The sequence below is a fragment of the Rhinolophus sinicus genome, linkage group LG02 (genome assembly GCF_036562045.2).
Source record: "Rhinolophus sinicus isolate RSC01 linkage group LG02, ASM3656204v1, whole genome shotgun sequence".
Taxonomy (NCBI): domain Eukaryota; kingdom Metazoa; phylum Chordata; class Mammalia; order Chiroptera; family Rhinolophidae; genus Rhinolophus; species Rhinolophus sinicus.
The window spans coordinates 104,058,170-104,083,626 of NC_133752.1; the positions used below are offsets into that span (position 1 = coordinate 104,058,170).

At 39.6% G+C, this 25,457-nt stretch overlaps 1 protein-coding gene and 1 non-coding gene across 3 annotated transcripts in view; one reads left to right on the forward strand and one right to left on the reverse strand.

The window, feature by feature from the left end:
• RBM17 (RNA binding motif protein 17) overlaps nt 1–19,116 on the reverse strand; it is a 45,398-nt gene extending 26,282 nt beyond the window's left edge. For both annotated transcript variants that reach the window (XM_019738237.2, XM_019738239.2), the window contains exons 1-5: nt 18,974–19,116; nt 11,638–11,775; nt 6,574–6,690; nt 3,761–3,927; nt 2,759–2,856 (exon numbers count right to left, since the gene is read on the reverse strand). In XM_019738237.2, coding sequence (XP_019593796.1) covers nt 2,759–2,856; nt 3,761–3,927; nt 6,574–6,690; nt 11,638–11,760 — 505 coding nt within the window. In that variant the 5' untranslated portion in view covers nt 11,761–11,775; nt 18,974–19,116. The remainder of the gene's footprint in view (nt 1–2,758; nt 2,857–3,760; nt 3,928–6,573; nt 6,691–11,637; nt 11,776–18,973) is intronic.
• A 2,120-nt stretch (nt 19,117–21,236) lies between these two features.
• LOC141570254 (U1 spliceosomal RNA) lies at nt 21,237–21,400 on the forward strand. Its single transcript, XR_012494261.1, has one exon. It is a non-coding gene; the product is annotated as a U1 spliceosomal RNA (small nuclear RNA).
• The last annotated feature ends 4,057 nt before the right edge of the window (nt 21,401–25,457 follow it).

The following is a 25,457-nucleotide window of genomic DNA, read 5'->3' on the forward strand; positions in this document are numbered from 1 at the left end:
TAAAGAATTCAGTATCTGAATTTAGGATTGAAAATACAGAAACCCGACAAAACCCAGAAAACAAAATTATGTTTTTCATAGCAGGCATTCAAGAGCCCCGGAATGTAGTTAATAAAGGCATTTTAAGGCGAAAGAACACAACCGAGAGAACCAGCAGTTACTTAAAAAACAGTAACATAAGTATTTACTGACACATTACCCACCAGGCTCTTTCATACACGTTATCTCAGTTAGGCTTAACAAAACTCTGCAGTCGGTACTACTGTTTCCATTTTTCAGAGGAGAGAATGATCCCAGGAGAGTTAATGGGCAGAGAGAATAAAACGGGGCTCCCTGTGATGCCCACACTATAGCACACTCATTTCCAGGATGCAAACCCCTGGAACTAAACACCTGTTTGGAACTGTGGGTCTTCTGGTTCCTACAGAATTGATTCTGGGTTGTCACCACTCCCGCTCATGTAGACACAAACAAACCAAAATGACTCCATTTGTTATCTGACAACCAGAGGGAGAACATGAATGGAGAGCCTAAGGAATTTTTCATTAGGAATAAACCCTCACGTGGGTATTATAACTTAATCACCAACGAGACAGTCCAAAAAAATAATAAAATGTAAACAACAACAACAAAAAACTGATTCAAAATCATTGCTGCACCAGCATGAAATGTTTCACAAAAGGTATCCCTTGAAAGGCGCTACACATGTGTCATGATTAACAGGCCTGGACTAGACAAAACACTTGAGAAACAGGAATAAAACTTTCTTACATTTCTTTTGAAATAGCTCCCGTTATCATTTTTTAATCTTGTCACTAAGACCAAAGTGATTATTGATTGATTCTGAAAAGATTAGCTCTAATGAGTTCAGTATAAAAAACTCAGGGTGATTACTGAAAATCTGCTACTAGTCAGGTTAAAATATAAACAGCTGTTTGTTAACAGCAGTACACACAGTGGATATAATGCCATTATTTCCCTAATATTCGATTGTATAGCTCCTGCTAATGTTCAAGAAAATAAATGGCCTTCACATAGAAGGCACACTTCCTTACAAAAAAGGCAGTCCATTTGTAAGCTGAAATGATCAGACCAACAAATATTCAACCTATATATTGGATTCTAAAACAATAAAAACCAAGCATTTGTTGATTAATGAGATAGTGGACATGAAATGTGTAAGATAATGCCTGACACACAGAGCACATGCAAATGTTAATTCTACTCTCCAGCAGGTAAACAATGTAGTATCTGAAATTCAGCACGTACTAAGTATTCTTTTTCTACTGAGATATAACTGACATATAACACTAGTTTCAGGGGTATAAAATAATGATTCAGTATTCGCATATGCTGTGAAATGATCACCACAGTAAGTCGAGTTAACATCTGTCACCACATATATTTATAAAATATTTTTTCTTAAAGTGACGAGGACTTTTTGGATCTACTCTCTTAGGTCATTAACTATAGTCACCACGCTGTACATTAGAGCCCCAGGATTACTTATTTTATAACTGGAAGTCTGTACCTTTTGACCTTCATCCATTTCTCTTACCCCTGACCCCCCGCCTCTAGCCACCACCAATCTGTTCTCTGTATCCATGAGCTCGGTTTTTTGTTGTTGTTCTTGCATAATAAGTATTCCATAAATACATTTCATTTATATCTGCACTAGAAGATTAAGAATTCTAAAGTATTATAGACTCACTTCTTTCCCCTCAACTAGTATTTTTAAATTTAAATTAAACCCTAAATCAGCCTTGGCTATTCACTTGGAAAGACCAGGCTTGACAAACTGCTCGTCATAGGAGTTCGTGTGTGGAAATGTAGTCCAGCTTCCTAGCCTTCTTCTTAGGTCTTACGCTAAGGATGGCCACAGAATAATGAGGCTTCTCAGGCAAATGAAGGTCTTGGAGAAGATGAACAGTGGACCTGTATTTTATAAAGCATGTCTTCCCTCTGTGCCTCAGATGTGTCACTCTTAAAAATGGGATAACCACAGAGCCCACTGAGCTGCTGTGTGGCATAAAGGAGACAATCTACGGAGGTGCTTAGAACAGCACCTTGTGTCTAGCAGACAAGGAGAGGATTTAAAACTTTCACTTAAATCTGTTTGTCAACCCAACTGGTCAACTAAATCAAGGAAATCCCAGCAGTCAAAACAATGACGAAGCTAAAATAAGGAGCCTTCTATCCTCTCAAGAATGAACACCACTTAACTACCAGTGATCACTAAAGACTTCACTCTAACACAACGACAACTGTAGAGCTGGAAGGGGCCTTACGAAGAAACTGGGTCAAATCCTGGTCTTCCTGCTCTCAGATGACACTGAAAAAAAAACACCAAAAAAAACCCACAATGTCCCAGGAAGCTAAGTGATTTCCTCAAATTCATGCATGTTAGTGGCAAATGTTCTGGAAACGAGTACCTTGACTCTCCGCTCAGGGCATAACAGAGATGCAGCTGGACACAAACAACAGGTGAGTGTGGCTGAGCTGCAAGTAAGAAAAGTGTGTGCGTGCCTTTCAAAGTGCGCTCAAAAGTATCCACTTGATGTAAGTGGGTGGGAAGCTCCAAGGAGAATATATGAGAAAACACAATGTAAATGAAAGGTGTATGCAAATGTGGATTGCTGGGATTCCAGAAAGAAAATTACCTCTATCAATGTCAAGTGCACTATTTATCAAATTGAGTATGAAAAACAATAGTGGAACTGCACCGTGTTTGAAACACAGTATAATGTCCATGCCTTACTTCTTTTCCTCCTCTCTCGCTCATAATCTTCATCTTCATCGGAGTCTGGATCTGGTCGCCTTGAAAACCCACTAGCTTCATGTCTGTCCTTACGCCTCCTGTGATAATAAAGGCAGCAAATGTTGATCACAGATGAAACAAGTTAGAGATGTGAACCCAAGGACGTCACTGTGACTTTCTCTTGGCTAGAAAATATCCAGATCTTCCCTTTCACACTAAACTATTAATAGGAGGGGTATGTGTGTAAACAACTGGTTGAAGACTAAAGCAGGAAAAGTGTGAGAAGTGAGAAAAATCCAGAAGATAAACAAAACACAATTTAATAGGTATATGAGTGTAAGTAGTAACAAAAGTTTCCTTGGTATTTATCTCTTTCAATTTTAAAGCATACCAACACAGGTAATAATTTAATAATTTTGATTCTCTAGAACATGTCTTCACTTCATGAAATGATTCAATAAATAATAAGAATACATTAATATTTTATAAACTAACAATACTTGATATTTTTAAAAGAAAAAATACAAACAAATCCTTGTTACCCACATTTTTAAAAAACAAATAGTGCTCGCTTTGGCAGCACATATACTAAAAAACAAATAAAAGATGCATTATAAGTTTAAAAAATTCTGTCTGGTTCAAAAATCATTAAAGAATAATAATTTTTAAAAAAATTTAAAAAAGAATTTATGATTCTAGTAGAGTCAGAGCACAGGGGAAAAATCTACTATTCTACATCAGGATTCTAAGTTACTTTTCTAACAACTCACCCAAAATGTATACTTTAAATTTTCTGTGTCTATACATGAAATTTGTGCTAGAGTTTGTTTTCTAGAGATACAACAGCTACAAATTCTTAAAAACAATTGGATTCCTTCTGATGACTGTTCAGATCAACCGTGAGAACTAACTTGAGCCTTACAGATGGCACTGAAGTTCATTCATTAGCATTCTAATGAGTATTTCAAACATAAACACCCCCAAATCCAAATGAAGCCTTACTTTTCTCTCTCTTCTATTTCCTTCTGTCTTTCCAGCTCCCGCTGTCTCTGTCGTTCTTCTCTTTGGCGCTTCACTACTTTCTCATAATCATTAGGAAACATAGGATCATATTCATCAGCTAAGGGAATCAAGACTTCTCCCGCAGAAAACCCACTGGGTACAGGATCCTGAGGAAGGTGAAAATGCCAAAGTTAAGTGCCATCCTCATGTCTTCAAATTTTTTTCACAGAATTAAGGTCAAAGAATCTGAGGGTTGGAAGGAGCCTTGATGACCATCTCCTTTGTTTTATAGATGAGGGAACAATATCTAAAGACGTTTAGTGACTAGAAATGGCCACACCCCTCGTGAGGTGACAGCAGAACCATGACAAAGAACTCAGTTTAGTATTAATTCCAAAATACCCTATGGCATTTTCCTGAAATTCCTAAACAAGCTGTTAGCCACCTAAAATTTTAAGTGATACATTTGACATTTATAGTAAAAAACGAATACCTCTGGTTTTTTTTGTATCGGTGAAAACTTCAAAACCAAACAACCCACAAATAACACAATCATTCCTGTGGTCATTTAATAGAAAAACTTTAGATTCTGACTACATGCAGAGACATGTAATATTAAGACTTAAAAACGCAAACACCATCCTCGTGGGGTTTTTGAAATCCTCTGGAATACACCCCCCTTCCCAGGTAGGCTGCATTTCACGTGCTGAGTCTGGCACATGTGGATATAATTCCCTTCACACTGTCACTCATTTTTTTAAGGTCCACTAAGATCAGGTTCAGATGATACCATTTTGCATCTCTCTTCTATACATTTAGAAACTGGGGCTACTCCTCGAGAGGAAACAGGTAGTCATAACAAAGAAACCAGAAAAACAAAAGGCAGACAGACTACAAGCAACTAGGAGACACGGGTTAGAAATGGGGTGTTCCCCTAGGTTGATGGTCATGACCTCTACGTGGATCTGGGAAGCCCTGATCTACTGCATGGTCTAGCTTTCCCAAAAGTCCATACTTTCTTCCTCCACATTTTCTCAGCGTAACTCTTCCTTATTGTCTGTACAGGTAAGAGGCCTTGGCTGCTGGCTGGTCTCCACAGGCGTCTTTAGACATGCAGAGGTTAGGACTGGTGTCCTTGGGTGCCCACTCTGCAGCTCCTTCAGGAGGTACACTGCCCACACTAGCAAAGGCAGGAAGGCTGTTTGGAAAATGTGCTTTGTATCTGAACCTCAAACTGATGTGATAAGGAGAGTGCATGTTCAACATCCACAGCTCTAAATCCAACAACTTCTATATTACACTGTTCCATCTGATATTTTTTGCATTGTGAAACAAACACTTCATCGTTTCCTTATAACTAAAAACCAGGAAACACTAGGATTCGATGAATAAAATAAATTAGAAAAATAACTGTAATCACCTCCCTGGCCCTGTCACTGGCAAATTTATACAAATCTATTTAACACACCCAAAGGGTAGTTATGAACTTGTACTCATATAAAAGACATTTTAAAAATGCAAAGGCACATGAACAAGATTTCCTTTTAGTTATTATTAAGACAGGAGAGGGACTAATAACCAGCCACTCAACTTATATAATGCTATTATCACAAAGTTTCTGAGACAACAAATTGTCAATATGAGAGTTAATTCTTTGTCATTTCAAAATTTGAAAGTAAACTTTTACTGCATAAGCCCTGCTAAGTTTAACAATGAGCCATCTTCTCTAAATGCTATAAAAATAAAAGTTTGTTCGATTAAAAATTATTTAAAAAAAATACCCCAATACTGGGGAAGGTGGGTAAAATTAAAATAGTCATATATTTATATGTAGGTGCGATTGTATACTCACACAACTGCTAGAAACAAGCTGGCACTAAAAAAAACTGGCACCTCAGGAAATCTAAGAAAATAACTACATGCATACAGAGTTCTCTGTAGAAATGTATGTTCGAGTGCTATTTATAATGCCGACACAAAAGCAGATCTAGATGGTTCCATGCTTAGGGGGTGCTTGTGTAAATTATGATGCATTCACTTGATGGGAACATTTTACAATTAAAAATTGATAATGACAATAATGTTGCAAAGATTTTGTAGGGTATCCGATGGACACTTGTCCCATTAGGGAGACCACCTCAGGGATGATGTAGATGCCTGATCACTGCACTGTACACCTGAAGCTGAACAATAATCAATGTCAACTACAATTTGATATATACATATAGTTACAAGAAGCGGAGTGCAGCATTAGGAATAGAGACGGTGGAAATGTAATGGCTGTGTGCGATGTCAGAGGGGTAGTGGATGGGGTAGGGGTGTTATCAGTGTGTGAGGGATATAAATGATAAAGGTCTAACTATTAAAAAATTGATTATGAAAGCTATAGAACAAAAAGGACCACGCTTATTAAATCTTGGGGCAGCAATATTACAGGTTCTGGAGTTAATACACAATAAAGGAAGACGAACCAGTTTTTGAGTCAATGTAGTGAGAAAAAGTAGACAATTTACGGGGAAAAAATGTGAAATGGCTACGAACCCCCCCAAAAACCCCTCCACTGAGGGTGCCTGTCCCTTCTGACAGAGCATCACACAGGAGGAGTGTCAGCTCCTCCAACCAAGAAATTCTATCACGAGCTTCAGCTGTGCTCTGTCTGCCTCAGGATGGACGCAGTGGGGGAGCACGCAGATTCCAACGCATGACAGTGGAAAGACCTCAAAGGCCTACCGAAGAGGCCGTGATCAGAATGACACGCATAACATAAGACACACAGAGGGCAGGAAAGCCTTCGGGGTCAGAGGGGGGCTTACCTTGAGGCCGGCTGCTGCGTGTGGCGGGGTGTCCACAATCTGCCGGTCGTCTGAAGAGCCACCTCGCTTGAGGTCGATTACTGGGGCAAGAACTGTACTCTGTTTTGTCCTCTGGCTCTAAAATCATTGACACACAAGAAAGCTGTACTAAAGCTTGAAATTAAAATTCATACTATTTGTAACAAAGAAAGTTTTTTGTTTTTTTTTTGGTCTCTTATAACAAACCTTTCAGATATGTGAAAACCCTAATCTTAAAACAAACTTTTAATTCAATTATTACTACAACCACATACTAGTTTCATTAGCCTTTTTTTTTTACAATACAAATTTCCTCCATTTTGTGAAAGATTTATGGTAAACTCGGTCACTTTATTTAAATTTCCATGTGAAATTAGCTCTGCCCTGGCTCTTCCCTTTGACCAGGAGGGTAAGTCTGTAACAGCATACTGCATGTGGACTACTGTGGATCTTTCACAAGGAATGGGTGTTTTTATATCCTGGGCAAAAGATACTTGTGGATTAGGGTCCCCCACACCTCCTCAGTAGAATATAAAATCCTGCCCAACCTCTTTTACTATGAACCTACAGAAAAAATTTTTTTTAAGATAACAATGATCATATACCATCAACCACTGAATATTTTATCATATTTGCTTTACCCTACACCTGTATTTAATGCTCAACATTTGAAATAAAGTTGAAGACACCAGAACACTTTATCCTTCATCTCCTAAAATTATGGACATTATCTTACAACCACAAAATACTATTACCACACCTAATAAAATCAAATAAATCCCTGTATCATTGCCTATACAATTCATGTTCAGATTTTTCAAGCTGTCTCCAAAATATCTTTTAAATAGCCGATTTTATTTTGAACCAGGATTCTACCAAAGTTCTGCAATACATTTGGTTTCTTTAAGTCTCTTGATTTAGGTCCCTTTCCCTGCTGTCATCGTCGTCGTCATCATCATCATCAGCAGTATCATCACCTTTGTCTCCTTCCCTTTTTTTCTCTGACACTGTCTTATAAAATGCTGTACATTCTAGATCTGCCTCATTACTTCCTGGTGGTTTCGTTTTACTTATTCCTCTATGCCCTGCAATTCTTGAAAAGTGAGTTAAATCCTGATTATATTAGTGCCTTGGAAGGGGTGGGGGTCCACGGCTAGAATACAGCGCAGGGGAGGTGGTGTGCTTCACCCTGCATCACTCCAGCAGGCACACAGGTGTCTGTCAGTAATGCCAAGCGTGACCAGGTGGGTACAGTGGTGACCACTTGATCTTCTATACAGTTAGTTTCTCCCACTTTGCAACTTAAAGTGTTAACATTTTCATTATCACTGGAAAAGGCTCAAAATAAGTCACCATCCCTCTTGAATTTAACAGTATTTATTATTATTAAACTTACTAATATTAAATAATATTACTATTTTAAACAAATTTAATCCAATCATTAAATATACAATTCACAAGGTGTATACCAAAGTTTAAGATAATGGAGGGGAGCCAGCCTGGTGGCTCAGGCGGTTACAGCTCCATGCTCCTAACTCCTAAGGCTGCCGGTTCGATTCCCACATGGGCCAGCGGGCTCTCAACCACAAGGCTGCCAGTTCAACTCCTCGAGTCCCGCAAGGGATGGTGGGCCGTGCTCCCTGCAACTAAAATTGAACACGGCACCTTGAGTTGAGCTGCCACTGAGCTCCCGGATGGCTCAGTTAGTTGGAGCACATCCTCTCAACCACAAAGTTGCTGGTTCGACTCCCACAAGGGATAGTGGGCTGTACCCCCTGCAACTAGCAATGGCAACTGGACCTGGAGCTGAGCTGCGCCCTCCACAACTAAGACTGAAGGACAACAACTTGAAGCTGAACGGCACCCTCCACAACTAAGATTGAAAGGACAACAACTTGACTTGGAAAAAAGGCCTGGAAGTACACACTGTTCCCCAATAAAGCAATAAAGTCCTGTTCCTCTTCCCCAATATATATTTTAAAAAAATGAAAAAATAAAAAATAAAGCATGGTCCTGGGAGACAGTGGATTGGGTAAACCCATCCTCTGTAAAAAAAAAAAAAAAAAAAAAAACAAAGGAAAAAAAAGATAATGGAGGGAATTATCAAAATCGTGTATTTTTCTATTCAATATATGTATTTTAAATGAGATACAGATGAAACCACAGCTCCATCTTTTAATTGTAGGTAATGGTTTCTCTACCAAATACCTTTACAGATTTGTTTAGGCCAACCTGGTAATGAGTAATTAATTAGTAAATTAAACAGCCTTAGAGGCTCAATGAAATGTATCTTCATTTTCTTTCAAGAAAAACACATTAAGTTCACATATAATAGCAATCTCAAAAGATGTTAGAAAGTTGGCAGAAATTATTTCACAAGTAACTTTTTACTTTGACCAGTTGAAAAAAAGCTATTTGAAATCTCAACCAATTTCCTAGTAGCTGAAATTAATATATTTGGATAAGAGAAAAGATAATAAATAAGCATAAAGAGATTGAAGCAGGTACTGGAGGATGTCTAAGAGCCACGATTTCATAGAAAAACCTAATTCCTTGCTTATCAGCACCCAACTCATTACTTTTCATGTGAGTAAAATAATGGTACAGAAAACCAGTACATGATTCATAAATTTTATTTGACTTTTTAGTATATTTATTTTTTGGAAGGATCTATTTTCTCAATTGTATTTTATATACGCTGGGTTTTAACCTATAGTTTATAATTAGGCAACAGCTGGATAGAGAAAGTGATCCTGAAGTACACCGGACAGAAATAAACAAATTATTTATGATTTTAAAAAATTGGCAAGTAATCCATGAAGCTGACAATTTAAAAACTGGTAATAAAGAATTATCCCAAACAGCTTTTAATCTGTATATCTCTAGAATACTTTGACTTCTGCCTTTTTAAAAAAAAATTATTTCTATACTATACATTTGTAGACTTCTACCCATTTTCTTCTGTTTTAATTTTATTGGGGAATATTGGGGAACAGTGTGTTTCTCCAGGGCCCATCAGCTCCAAGTCGTTGTCCTTCAGTCTAGTTGTGGAGGGCGCAGCTCAGCGCCAAGTCCAGTCGCCATTTTCAATCTTTCGTTTGGGGTGCAGCCCACCATCCCATGTGGGAATTGAACCGGCAACCTTGTTGAGAGCTCGCGCTCTAACCAACTGAGCCATTCGGTCGCCCCGACTTCTGCTTTTCTATTTTGTTTTGTTATCTTCCACTGAACTAAGATTGCCCACTAATTATGTGCACCTAATGTCTAATTGAGTTTATGTTATTAAACATAAGAATTGCTCCTTGGAGCCAGTCATTTTATAAAAGTGAAGATTAGGCCTCTAACAATAAAATAATCAAAAAAAAAAAAATAATAAAAAAGGAATAAAATACATGAAATACTATTGACATTGGAATATAAAACCGTATTTATAAACCTTATGTGCAAATAAAGTTACATGAAACTCACAAGGATTTAAAAAAATTAAACAAATTTTTAAATGTTAAAAGGAAAAACAAGAAGTTTTGCTAATAATCTTCCTTTCATGGGGGGGATGAAAGCTTGTTTTTAAAAAGGACAAAATTCTCTTTAAAAAGAAAACCTGGCATAAAAAATTTTCAACTTAGTAATGATGAATATGAAAAAGATAAAACCTCTAATCAACAGAACTGACAAAACTAATTTAAATTTCAGGACAGTATTGGTATCCTAAACCTAAAACTCACGATATTGACTCATTCGAAGGTAAGGACGTCAATGTAAGTGTCTACTGATGATGTAGTAAAGAGAAAGGAAAATAATTCCAACTTAAAAAACCATTTATTATGGAAAATGTCAAACATAAAATTACAGAGAACAGATGAAAGAATTCTTAAGTCTCTATCACCCAGCTTGTCTACCACCTCGTGGCCAGTCCTGTTTCATGCACATCCCTATCTCCCCTGCCCCAGACTGGATTATTTGAAAGGAAACCCCAGAAATCACATCATTTTATCAGTCAATACTTCCCTATGTATCTCCAAAGCAGTGTTTTCAACTTCTTTTTCATTATAGCCTCCCTCCTCCACTAACCTTTTAATACATTTTTCTCCATCCATAAAATTTTAATACCACAAGATACACTACACCGGGGGTGCCAAACAAATGTGTGCACGTGACTTGTATTCATCTATTGTTACTGGTGTACGAGTATATTGAGTATTACAATTTTCCTAGTGTTTTCCTTGCTTAAAATGTGTATACATTTTTTTGGCACCCTCTGTATATCTGTTTGTGTTTTTATGTATATTTGTGCTTTATACATAAAAAGAGCAAGATTTTTTTCACCCCTTAGCCCCAATATTCACCCCTTTGGGAGGATATAGCCTCCACTGGGGATACATGCTCTAAAACATAAGGGCCCTTAAAACAGGAAGTGCACCACACTACCATTCTCATTCCTGCGAGCATTCAGCAGTAACATTTTACTATCGGATATCCAGTGGACAGCTATATTTTTAATGTTTTACATGTTGTAGGATTTCCATGATGATGCCAATGCCCGACCTGTCTACAACAGGGACAAAAACGATGACCAGGGACTACGTACGTCTGACAGTCACAACCAAGCATGCATGTTATTAGAGCTTAGTAATTACTGCACAGCTTCCCACCTACAACTAACAGCAGGAATGCTCCCCAAAGTGCAGACTCCCGGGGCCCCAGCCCAGAGCCAGAATTCACCAGCACATCAGGAATATGGCTACGGAAGCACCATTTTAACCAGATCTTCAGTCAATCTTAGACATACTGAAGTTTGAAAACTGGTATCACTGCTGGAAACTGAGCACTGCCGGTCTTCACTGGAATCCCTGAAATAGTTCTACGCACAGGAGTCAGGAGAAGAAAATGACCTTAAGCTCCTTACTCCTCTTTACTCAAAACCTCTCTCTCCGTAAATGTTTAACCCTACATGGTCAATAAAAAGGCAGAGGAGTTCGCTAAAATCACATCACTTATAACCGAAGGCGGAACCTGCTTCTGCTTCACCCCGCGGGCTTATCTTACCTTTGCTTGAGTGAGAGCTGCCTTCTTCACCTGAAGCTGAGACTGCAGAAGTTTGAAGTTTTTGGACCAGCCTTCCGTTTTTGAGTCACTGGTCTCCACTCCCAGGTCGTCATACAGGGACATCTTTTCAGTTTAATGCTGAAAGGCAATGGGGGAGGTGAAAGAATGCAAAATATAGTAAAGATTTCAAATCTTTTCGTGTTAAAATAACTCAGTGTTATGGAATTTTAAAGGTAAAACGTATTTGAAGAGACCCCCGAGCTGGAATCTTCAGCGACAGAAACTGTGTGCCACCACCAATCAGCACCCTTGCTAATACATGGGGCATCCATGTACTATTTTTTAAATAAACCCCTAGGATGAACTTTCCTATCTATAAGATCACGTGGTCAAGTAATTCGTGAGTGAAACTGCTCTGCTCTATAGCATATAACAAGCTACAGATGGAAGTTCTAGATTCAGAATATTATTAATTATATATATCCAATTTTTAAAAATTCTATTTTGTCTCAACAGCAAAAAACAGAAACCTTACAAAAAACACCAATTACTAGGTTCATTTAGCATGATTAGCTACTCTTTTATAAAAAAAAAATTTAAACATATGCCTAGAAATTAAAAAACAAAACAGAAATGACCTCATAGATGCTGTTATTTTATGATCGCTTGTAGAGGGAAGAGTGCAAGGTTAGATCTTAAATATCCTGACTTCCTATCCTACCAAGTAGAAACTGGTAATTTTTAATGACGTTGGTTACAAGAGACAATCAACCATCTCCATATGAACGACTGACACATAATGTCCCCGCAGAATAGAGGCGTACAAGACAACAGTAGTTACCACTTACGAAGCCTTATCTGGCCAGAGCCCTGGCAAATGCAGGATCCGCTGTAGACCCCGAGCACTTGGCTACAGACGGGGAACGGTCTTCAGGAGACAGATGTGCCCAAGGTCATGGTGGGAAGACCCATCTCAAAGCCAGTCAGGTGAACTTCACAGCCCATACTAGACAAGCCTATGGCCACCTTTAAAAAACCTCAACATTCTGAAACCCACAACACGGTCCACTTCTCAAAATAAGAAATCAATCTTTCTCATAGGTGTCAAGAAAAAAAAAAAAAGATTGAAATCCCTAAATTGCAAATAAATGCTTAGCACAGGTAGCTTCTGATTTATGGGCACATTCCCAAAGTCTGTGAGGTCCTAGGCCCAGACAGCATTTTGCCACAGACACCGTGTTATACAAACCCTGTTCCGCCTGGGTCTGTGTTTGAGGAAGGGAAGGTGAGACAGGCAAGAAGGAAAATATTTAATTTCCCCCCAAGGTTACCTCTGACTCGGCAAAAACTTCTCTCTGGTGTATGCTTGCTTCTCCCCTCTTCTATGACTGGTGTTCTAAGACCCTGCGGCCTCAACACCTTGGCAGGCCTTGGTTCCATGTTGTGTGGCGTGAGGGGGATGGGGGGAATACCAACCTTACTCCCTCAGAATAACTGCTCTCATTTTGAGCAACATAGCTCTCTACCTGGGAGTCAGTGCCCCACTAAGCTGTTGCTGCTTCTTAGTATTTGAACCCTCAAATTACCTAAAAGCCCTCCATTTTGATTTCTACATGAAAAGCCCCAAAGTAGCACAGAAGCAGGGCCCAGGGTACTGGTGGCTGATTGCTCCAATGAATGACTTAAAAATCGAGGCATGCCTACAGGTTCTCCTCCTCATTAAGGCTTCTTTGATAAATCACCCACTTAGCTGACAGCACAGACAGAATTTCCTAGAGAGTGTATCCAACAGGGAAATACCCACTGCCGTCTGTGCCAGACAAAGTGAACATTTTATTCAAGAACTTGGCAATACCTCGTCACGGTAAGCTTGAGTCACTGAAACCAAATGAAGAAAAAGTAATGAACTCCATTTCTTAACTACGTATGGCCGAAATACAACCATATCTCCAGACTTTTATACACGGGGCATGCCCCTAGGGTCTACTTCAGAACCTACTTTAATCCACGCTGTTGTAAACTCCTTGAAAACCTAGGTCTAGTTGGTGGAGTTCACTGTTCTATCCCCAGACTGAGATCAATATCCGTCCCAGAGCTGAAATAGGAAGTTAGGCCAACTGCACAGTTAATTCGCTATTTGCAAACCCCTCCCAATCTATCTTTTCAGAGTTTTCTGGCCAACTACGACTTTGGCCAGAAGGAAGACCTCTGCACCAAAGAGCTTCAGCAGCTTTCATGTACTTTTCTCCCAGCCTACCTGGTATTCAAAACTAATCGTTCTGATCTAAATTAAAATTTAGATACTTTAAACTTTAAATTTAACCTGAAAAACTCAGAGCAACAGCAAGAAAAACAATGCTGAATATCCAGCTTAATATTGTGCTTCTCAAAAAAAACTACTTCAGAAGTGACCACGCATCTCTCATCTAACCTAATTTGTTGAGCCCTCTTCATCCAATTGGTCACCAAATTAAAATCTAGTAAAAACTATGGGTTCATTTGTTCTTTATTCTTATAAAGCCAAGGGAAGACGAACACATTCTACGAAATTACAAACATAAATTATCAAAATTTGGTTGTAACCCAAACTCTACTTTATTTCTCCCAGTATCTCTTCATAAGGAACTTGAGAACTTCATCAAAGAAGGTATTTACAAATGTTAGAGCCCATGGAAGTGGGTTAACCAAATGCCCACTAAACTCTGAAAAGATTAGCTTATTCATTTTTGCATCTCCAGTTTCGGGCAGAGAGTAGGCATTCAATATACATTTGCTGAAACATTCATCACCAAATAAAGTCTATTTGGCCACGTAAATCAGCAGTGCAACGACACAGACAATGCCCACGAGTTCCACGAGATACTTGAAGAGCAGGCAATGGGTTCTGAGATGGATGGTGGTAGTGGTCGCACTGTGTGTACTCAATGCCACCGTGCCGTGCACTTACACACGGTGAAAATGGCAAATTCTATGTGATACATATTTTACCACAATAATAATTGTAAAAAAGAACAGGTAAAAGGGAAGGGAGAAGCAGCACTGGGAGATGGGTGTGAGGTGACAGGCTGCTGTTTAACTCTCGTACACCTCCCTACCCAGAAGAGGAAACTCACTGGGATATTTTCCCAAATTTAGGGGTGAAAAAAAAAAAATCAAGCTGTGTAGAGGATCTCTGCCTCCACCAGAGTTCTTTCATCGAAGAATCCAACATTTAACAAGGATTCCAGGGCTGAATGAATGTGGTTTCATGAGACCATACTTCCTCTGATTCCATTTCTAAATTGAAAATGGTTTGTTGACAGTTCCATTTCTTTTGCTTCCATCTGAAAGCTTCAGAAATCATGACTTCTGTTCTCAAAACCTTCAAAAACACACTTTAAATATTAGAAACTGACGTCATCTTATCATCACCTGCGAGTTTTCTGTAGCAAAGTGCTTGTAAGTCAGATTTCTGCATCAGAATAAATGCAGATGAGCTTTCTTCACTTTTCTCCTTTTCATCGAATTTGAACTTCACAGGACTGCATTAGTCACAGCAACGACACATTCATCATCCACCCTTGCACGTGTGGCCTGCTGTTAATTAACCTCTGCAACGGTACATGCACCAGTGACTTCGCGACCCAGAACAAGAGACAGGATTTGGCCGAGAACCCACACTCAACCCATGCGACCCACCCACCCCCACCCCTTCAAGTGATCTCCCCGGCCCAGGGTAAGCAGCAACCCGAACGCCATTCTCATTAATCCTTTGTTTTCCTCTTTTTATATAACTTTATTTACATAGCTTTATTGCATCTATTCCTTAAAAGGTGTGTATATTCTTATTTTGGCTGTTTTAAGCAGTGATGAACATACCCGTCGATTCATTCCCTCTCCACTGCTACCGCAGAAATGACACAAGTGCACTGACAAGGCCAGGATCTGAACTGAATTCACGCTGAGATGTTTCTTAGATGATACAACTCATTTATTTCATGAAGTCTTGTGTCATGTAATAAAAAGTAGCACTTTCTAACATTGGATATACCTTAAGAAGCCAAGATCAAATGCAAATACAAACAGCTGATTTTTGTAACTTAAAATACCTATTTACTTTTTTATTGTAACACCACCTTTTGATCAACACATCTTTCATGTACTAAGGGTGCCAAAAAAATGTATACACATGACTTGTGTTCATTTTTTGTTATTGGTATATATTGAGTACGCAACCTGACAACTGAGTTTGCAAATGTGATGCAGTGATGTTGCTGACCTTTTTTGGTGTCACAGGGATTATTCATTAGGCATTTGTACCAAGTGGATAAAAGTTGACTATTTGGAAGTGCTGAAAAGGCTGAGTGAAAAAGTTAGAAGACTTCAACCTTTCGCCCACAATTCATGGCTCTTGCATCACGACAATGCACCAGCTCACACGGCACTGTCTGTGAGGGAGTTTTTAGCCAGTAAACAAATAACTGCATTGGAACACCCTCCCTACTCACCTGATCTGGCCCCCAGTGACTTCTTTCTTTACCTGAAGACAAAGGAAATATTGAAAGGAAGACATTTTGATGACACTCAGGACATCAAGGGTAATATAACGATAGCTCTGATGACCATTCCAGAAAAAGAGTTCCAAAATTGCTCTGAAGGGTGGACTAGGCACTGGTGTCGGTGCATAGCTTCCCAAGGGGAGTGCTTCGAAGGTGACCGTAATGATATTCAGCAATGAGGTGTGTAGCACTTTTTCTAGGATGAGTTCACAAACTTAACTGTCAGACCTGTATTATAATTTTAATAGATTTTCCTTTGTTACAATGTGTATACTTTTTTTTGGCACCCTCTGTATGCTCCACTTAAGAAGAAACACAGTGAACATGGTTCTGGCAGAAAAACGATGATGTTTCAAGAGTCCACCTACGATGGCACAGTATTTTTTTTCAACACGGGCAGAAATAGAACATGGAAAAAGTCTTCTCAGAAGTATCCCACCTACTCATCTTTCAAGTGCGTCTTTGAAGCCTTTGGTGCCTACTGCCCCGACGTAAAACTAGCTCCAATTTGTTTCCCCTGAACACACTTGGATCAGAGCAACTTTTACATATTATGCTCCCTATCGGTTGACACATCTGTCTCCCATAAGCCCTAAAGGTAAGGGCTGTTTTTGTCTTCTTTGTATCTTTAGCTTAGCACCATGCTTGGAACATTGTAAGCACTTTATATTTTCTAAATGTATCTGTGAATGGATGGAAAATTTTAACGTATCCACTTAAACCCCATTATTATGAAACAATAAGATCTGCAGAGATGCCCTTTAAGAACATAACTTATAAGTGGGATTCGCTAGAAGTATGGTTAATTTTAAACAATATACTATTATTAATGGGAGAAAAAAATACTACAACCCTACAACTAATCATGAGTCACGGTCTGAGTTCGGAGCACCTGAAGAAGCAAGTTTGGTTAAGAAGAGACCTTCTTATCACTAAATAAGTATTCATGCACCATAAAATGGAAATGAAGCTTACGGACGAGGGGAAGTATATATGGACAGAAAGGAACAGGAAGGAAACTGAGGGGCAGTGGAACTTGGTGTCCACAAAAAATATAGGTAATAAAAGGTATCTGCCTCATGTATAAGATTTATGACTTTTTAAAGAATTAAAAAATCTTTTCCCTCACCTCTGACACTCTTGCCATAGTTTATAGTATTTCCATCCATTCTCACAGACTCTATTATTACCAAAACACCATCAGCTGGAGTGTATTCCAAAGTCCACACTCACCTGTAATTTAGGTGTATAAAGAACATCCTTCATTGTTTACTATTATGAAAGACTTGAGGGACTATTAACTCTGGATCATTTGTTCCCTGAAGGTAATTTAAAACAAACCAGGTAAGAAATGCACTTCATAAAGCTACATCTGGGGATGCACAACAATTCTCCCCAATTCTTAATTTCCCTAAGGGCTATCTTTAGTGACCACAGAACTGCACAATCAGAATAGCTCTTCACTGTTAACACTTCTTTTACACCATGTTTGTCTGTGTCACAATCTACTTTCTCTAAACTACACAGCATGCAGCACATTCGTTGATAAAATTCGAAAAATGAAACACCCTCCGCTTGTTACCCCACAGTTCCTGAATTTCCTTATTATAGTCAAAATGTCTGTGGCCTTTCTCCCATAAAAACGTGGCAACTTTTTTTTGCTGCCACAAAAGGATGAGTTGCATCCTTTAAAAAGTCTACCTGCTGCTGGGAGATACGGTCCTCATCCACCTGCATACATGCCAAATTTTGCCCTTATTCAGAATATTTTCCATCCATATCCCTGGTTCTAGCAATAAGTACCCTCAAGGGCTCTCATTAACTGACTAATCAAAAAACCTTCCTGATCTGACCTGACTACCTCTCCTGAACCTCTTGCCCTTCCTTACCTGCAGATTCCAGAATGCACTATGGTTCTTCACGTCGGCTACCTTTACACTTCTTTCCTCTGCAGGGAACCTTTCCCCCAACTTGCACGTCTAACAATACACCTCCGAGACTCGGTTATAAGCATCACTCCCTCTTGGAAGCCTTTCCAGACCATCCTCTAAGTCCCTCGGATCAACCCAGGCAGGGGTTTTTAGGACTGTCTCCCTAGAGGCAAAACTCTTGAGGGCAGGGACAGAATCTTATTTATCTTGTATATGCTGTTCCTAACTCACAGTCTGGGCGAGAAGAGATGCTCCAAAAAAAAAAAAAGGTCGATGACTGGATGCCATGGCTGAAAACACCGCTTTAAAAGGACAAGAACTGGGGAGTCAGGTCCTCCTTCGCCTGTCAGGTAAACCCCTCGTCTTTGTGAGACAATCAACAGCTGAACTTCTGCGGTCCGGAAAGGACACAGCTTCTTTCCTCTCCACTCCCTGGGCCTGGGAGGAGCGCAAGCTGCTAGGCCACAGGTGACAGGCCTGGCTACCGGGCTTTAGGAACCGAGCAACTTTTTCAAAACACGACCAAGAGGGGAGAGAAACACGTTCTCGGGTCCAAAAGAAACAGGAGCAGACAGACGAGAAAAAGGAAGACTGAGAAGTAGAGAGGAAGAGTTCGAGGCCCCGATGACCCGAGGCAAATAAAGGAAAGTGGCGGCGGGGTGCGAAGGCAAACAGGTCGGGTCTCCGGGGCCGGGGGCCCGCATGGCGTCCGACGGGCCGGCGGCTCCGGGGCCGGCCCGACACCTCCCGGCCCCATGGCGGCGCGGCCTAAAGCCACGGCCTCGCGTCCAAAGCCCCCCGGGGATGCGCTCCCGCCCTGACTCCCCACCACGCCGCCCGGCCCGCGCCCCTCGGGGCGCCACTTACCCGGCCCGCCAGGCCGACTCTCCCCATGAGCCGCGGCGGCGCTCCAGGGCCAAGGCACCGCGGGAAGGGCGCGCTGGGCGCACTCGGCGTAAGCCTGTGACGGTCGGTCCCGCAGCCGGCGCCAACCCCTACGCCGAGTCCGCAGGGCGCGCGCCGGCGCGGGGTCAAGGAGCGCGTGCGGCCGGGAGAGAGACTCGCCTGAGCTGCAGTCGCCTCGCCCCGGTGCCCCCTGCCGCCTGGAGGACCGCATTGCACGCATCTCCCCTCTGCCCGTGTTTCTCTTTCGCCAAGAGGTGTCGCAGTGGGGCAATTTGTGAAATTTCAGAATCTTAGGAGAGCCCGGCAGAGACCCCAGATGGTGAGAAAGAAAAATGGTCCAAGGCTGCAAAGATGTCTTTGGCAGCCAACTGCATTCTAATAGGAAAGAGGGAAAGAATCCTACCTAGGTCTTCGTTCTCATTCATTCAAAACCATTCATATATATGCACAAAGCTGAAAATAAATCACCATAGGTGAGATGAATGGGAAAATTGCTGCAAAAGAAATGGAAAAAACACCGAGGTAAGTGTATGATTAAGGAAACAGTAGATACGGAGTTTAGGGTTATGTAAGTGTTAAAGCCTCACAATTTAAAGATGAAATAACAAGGGCTGCCGGTTGGCTCAGTTGGTTAAAGCACAGTGCTCATAACACCCAGGTTGCAGGTGCGATTCCCACATGGACCAGTGAGCTGAGCCCTCCACAACTAGATTGAAAACAAATACTTGACTTGACCCTGATGAGTCCTGGAAAAACACAGTGTTTCCCAATATTCCCCCATAATAATTTTAAAAACCCCACAATATAACAAAAGTTGGGAGAAAAAGTGAAAATGCGATTTTATGTAAATATGATTTTCATATCTATAATTGGGGGTAAAAATATTTCAAGCTGATAAATCAAATAGTAGAGATTTAAGTATACATCTTAGTACAAAGGAGCATACTAAGAAAGAATATAAGCAACTAAAATTTGGTGATTAAGAAAAAGGAGAAAAGAAAGAAATATAGTAAGGAGCCAATAGACAATCTAAAGAAATAGATGATTAAGGACATCGTGTAATATTAAAATTATTGTGGTAACCCAGAACAAAAATAAAAATCTTTCAAATAATCAAAACACATACACACAACTACAACACATCAAACAAAAGCACATAGTGAGATATTTGAAAAAGTTACAAAACAGAAAGCATAACAAAACAATATGACAGAACTAAGATCAAATTTGAATAAATGTAAATGAGCTAAACTTAACTATTTAAAAATAATACAACTTCAGATTGGAGCACAAAGCATAAGACAACTGGTTGTGGTGTATACAAGAAAATATATAAAATAGAGGGATTCTGAAAGTTTAAAAATATAAGAACAGAAAAGCTATACCAGGAATAAGCAAACATAAAGAAATCAGGACCACAAACTTACGATTACATGGTTGATTTCACAGTAGAAAGCATTCAAGGAGAGTAAGAAAGGCATTTTATAATCATAAAAGTTACAATTCACAATGAAGAAAAAAATAGATATATCTACTCATATGCATTGAATAACACAATTTCATTATTCATAGCAAATATTATAGGAGATATAAAGAGAATGAATAGACAGAAATAATTAGTATAGTCCTTGCCAGCTTAAGGGCACAGAGGTAAATGAGAACAGAGAAGACCTAAAAATATAATTAATTTGGTAGATCTAATATATCAAACTCTGTACCCTAACACAAGATTACATCTTTTTAAGTGTCCTTGGAACATTCACAACAACTGGCCATATCTTAAGCCACAGATGAAATCTTAATATATTCCAATAAGTAGAACCATATGAATAATCTTACCTGATCACAATTCAATAAAACTAGAAATTATGACAAAACAGAAAATAAAATATTCTTACTCCTTGGAAGTTTTTAAGTGCTTAGATAAAATTTGGATCAAAAAGGAAAACAGAAAGCAAAATAGGTAATACTTAGAAAAGTATGAAAATGATATATCTGGACCCAAGCAATTTTGCTAAAATAGTACCACGAGGAAAATTCATGGTTTTAATGATTGTATTAATTAAAAATTTAGAATAAACTAAATAAAATAAGCACCCATGTAAAAAGTTAGAAATAGAACAGGATAAACCTTCGAAAAGCAGAGGATATAATTAATAGAAATAAAAGCCTAAAATGATGGTGCATAAAACAGAAAAATACAGAAGTAAAAAAATAAATTCAGATACTTACCTGGCAGGGGAGATACCATGATCACGAAGGTGGTTTTCCCAGGGCGAGGCTTATCCATTGCACTCCAGATGTGCTGACCCCTGCAATTTCCCCAAATGTGGGAAACTCGACTGCATAATTTGTGGTAGTGGGGGACTGCGTTCGCGCTCTCCCCTGTTTTAATTTTTTAAAGTTAAAATAAATAAATAAATAAATAAATAAATAAATAAATAAATAAATAAATAAATAAATTCAGGAGCTGATTCTTTGAAAATAAATAGGTAAGCTGTTAACTAAACAAGAAAAAGGGGAGAAAGCACAACTATACAAATACAGAATAAGGGAAATGAACTCCAGATGCGAGGAAATTAAAATTATCTTAAGAGATGACTTTGTTTAGTTTTATCAGCTCAGTTAGAAAAATCTCGGTGAAATAAATCATTTTTAGGACAATATAATTTTTCAAAATGGACTTTAGATGAGTTACGAAATTTAAACAGACAAACGATCACAGAAGAAACAGAGAAGAAGAGCAAAGAGCCACTCCCTGCAAGAGCTACTGCCTGCAAATCCCTGTTTTGGGGATATTACCAGGACTGTAGGGCCAATGAATTCTGATACACTGTTTCAGAGCCTAGGAAAAGAAGGAAAGCTTCAAATTTCTTTTGTGGAGATGGCACAGTAGTGATACCCAACAAATATAGCCCAAAGAAAACTGTAGGCCATTCTCTTATGAATCTCAATCCTAAAATTCTAAATAGAATATTAGTATAGGGCCGGCCCAGTGGCTCAGGCGGTTGGAGCACCATGCTCCTAATGCTGTATGTAGGCTGCCGGTTTGATTCCCGCATGGGCCAGTGGGCTCTCAACCACAGGGTTACCGGTTAGGCTCCTGCAAAGGATGGTGGGCTGTGCCCTCTGCAACTAACAACGGCAACTGGACCTGGAGCTGAGCTGCACCCTCCACAAGTAAGATTGAAAGGACAACAACTTGACTCGGAAAAAGTCCTGGAAGTACACACAGTTCCCCAATAAAGTCCTGTTCCGCTTCCCCAATAAAATATTTTTTAAAAATTAGTATAGCATTAGAACAGAAATCCTGAGTCTTAGAATAAGGTATTCCTAGCATTTGGGGATCAGTCCCCCCACAGCCCCCCCTCCCCTCACCCATAAGAAGGAAACCCACTGTGCTTGGGGCTGGAGTCCTGGGCCTTCAGCCAGACTTAAAATGTGGTTAATGGAAAAGGAGAGGGAAAAGGGGAAAGTCATTCTTGAAATAAGATATGTTCACTGAACATTTAAGAGATCAAATGCATTTACCGAATGCCTCTGATAATTTCTGGCTCTCTATCAAGCTCAGAGGAGAAAGGGCCTGGAAAGCAAAGACAGAAGGTGTCTGGACTAGGTCTCCCTGGCCCCTGATCAAAGCACAGGTAGATGGGCAAAAGCCCTGATGCTGAGGCCCAGAGCCTTGGGGACTCTCCAAGTGGAATCTGCTGTCTACCAAGCCGCCCTCATCCACAGGACATCTCCAATTTGCAGCCTGTTTATTACCTCCTCCCTTTGCGGCTGGAGATTTGTGCATTTCCAAATCATTAAGTCACACATTAACGGACAACTTTTTGGTTTACAGAGCATAGATACAGTCACCTCCATTGTTGAGGAATTTTCTAGTTTAATCCTTAGGAACTCTTTCCCCCCCTCCACCTCCCATCTCTGAGAATATTAGAAACTTCATTCTTGCTTCCATTTCCTGTCAAAGGTAACTAATATTACTTTTATTTTAATGAGATGGAGGACTGTAACCCTGGCCATGCAATGAGCAGACAGGATAAACAAATTGTGGTGATTTAGAAGAAAGGAAAGGCAAGAGGCTCAGGGGGCCAGTCCAGGCTAAAGAGCAAACATACCTAGTGACACTAGCGAAAAAAGTTGTATGATTTTTCTCCATCAGTGCTCAGCTACCTGGAGGGAGGAGGGCAGAAAGTAGACGGTAGAATTAACCAAAAACTAGAAATTAGCATGGCAGATGTTCTAGAAAGAAAGGAGATGAGAGAGGTGCTTAGGCTGGCGGAAAGTGGCTAGAATGAAACCAAAGTACACAGGGTACTTCAGACAGAGACTGAAGGAGGGCAAGAGGAGTGAAACATAAAAGGGTAGAAGGAAAACATGTCAGTTAAGATGACAGTTTGAACACAATTATAATTTGATCAAAAATGGTTATTCCCAGGGACTCTGTGTGTTGTGACACTTTTGACGTAACATAAAGGATAATTTTTATTTGTTTTTATATAACTCTAAGCGGCTGTGTGAATTTTTCAGAATTTTTTCCCCCTACATTTTCCTCCTTTCTAAGTCATTCTCTACAGTTACTCCTGCTCTGTAATGTTTATAGTAAAATTTAGAAACAAACTAAATAGTCGATAATAAAGACTTAGTGCAATTTTTTTATGGTGGGTGACAATTTATATGGAAGAATTCCATTTTTGTTTTAGAAGTATGTAAATACACACAGAAAACATATGCAAGGGATATTTGCCAATATGGTTTTCTCTGGATAGGTAGGATGATAGCAGATTTGCATTTATCTCTTTTCGCTTATTTGTACTTTTGGGCAGTAATTTTGTATTTATTTATTTATTTTTTTTTAGGAGGGCTCAGCTCACAGTGGCCCATGCAGGGTTCGAACCTGCAACCTTGGTTGTATCAGCACCACTCTCTAACCAACTGAGCTAAGCAGCTACGCCCCAAATTTTTAAGTATGTAAAATTTTCTGAATTTTAAAAAAATGTGCAATAATTTTTACCCATTGATGTCTGTTCTGCTTGTTCGACAAATATATTTTCCATAAGTTTGGAAGTGTTTTGATTGGTTGAAAACCAATCTTTTCAGCAAGAGATTTACTTTTTTAAAAACATAATTTTGGTGCATGTTTTATGACTTTCATGTGAATAGTTTTTTAGATGCCAAGTTTACATATGCACACACCTAAAACGGTCAATACAATTAGAAAACCTTTTTATCACTTTCCAGCCGTGACGTTCCCACTCGTCAAGCATTGAGGCCAAGAGCTTGATCTGAGAGCGATGACTCCGTGGGGGTCTGTTATCTTTTCATCATGTTGTTTGGTGCCATCCCCAGAGTGTGTAGGAAGAAGCAAGCCTTTTTCCAGAACTTTGATCGTGAGTACAGCTTTGAGTGACACCCTTAATGTGGTCCTCAATGTGTGATCAGGTCATCAAAACCAGATCAGTAGCTTACGTGGCAGGATTGGGAAATGAGTTATTTTGTGAACAGAGGGTTTCGAGGGATTAGTAACCCTTTCAAGTTACACTCTCTCCCTCCGTGGAGCAAAAGCGTTGCAGAGAATCATGGTGATAGTTCAGCACAGAGGTAAAACATTCATATTAGGTTGGTGCAAAAGTCATTGCGGTTTAAAAGGTTAGAAATAATTGCAAAACGCGCAATTACTTTTGCACCAACTTAACAGAATGGCAGAGGAGAACTAGTGCCAACTGAATGCTGGGAATTTCAACATAAATCATCTCAGTTATCCCTAACTAGCCAATGACACACAGGTGTCATTACGAACAGGAAACTGAGGCTCAGAGAGGTCAAGTCATCTGCTGAAATTATGCAAATTAGTAAATGGCTGAACTGTGCTGAGAACCCAGGTCTGCCTGACTGTCTGAAATGAATGTGCTTTTTAACATCTTAAGCTGCCTCCTGATGAGAAAGCAATGTCAACAAGAGCAGGAGAGTGGTGTTATACCCAGATGTATCTCTAGCACTCTACAGTTGATGATACTTTAAACTTTAGTCTCCACACTGCCATAGGAACTGCCCTGTTCTTCCCACTCTGACAAATCATGCCATTTATAACATCAAGCACTTTCTATGTACCAGCCCTGGACTGAGGGATTTACATATATGTTATCTAACTTATTCTTCATAAGAGCCCTATAAAGTAGCTGTCATCATCCCCATTTACAGATGAAAAAGGGGCAGCTTAGAGAAATAATTTGCCCAACATCCCAACTACCTGACCCCAGAGTTTCCTAATTCCAAAGCTTAGTCTCTGAAATTCGATGCCTTATTCCACTAATCAAACATGAGCAGAGACCGAGCTCACTGTGCTAAAGTGAAAAAACATCTGTAAGTCCGAGATAACATTTTTTTCCTAACAAGATTGCAGTAGGGCTTAACATTCTTAAATGCTTCCTTAGATTTTATT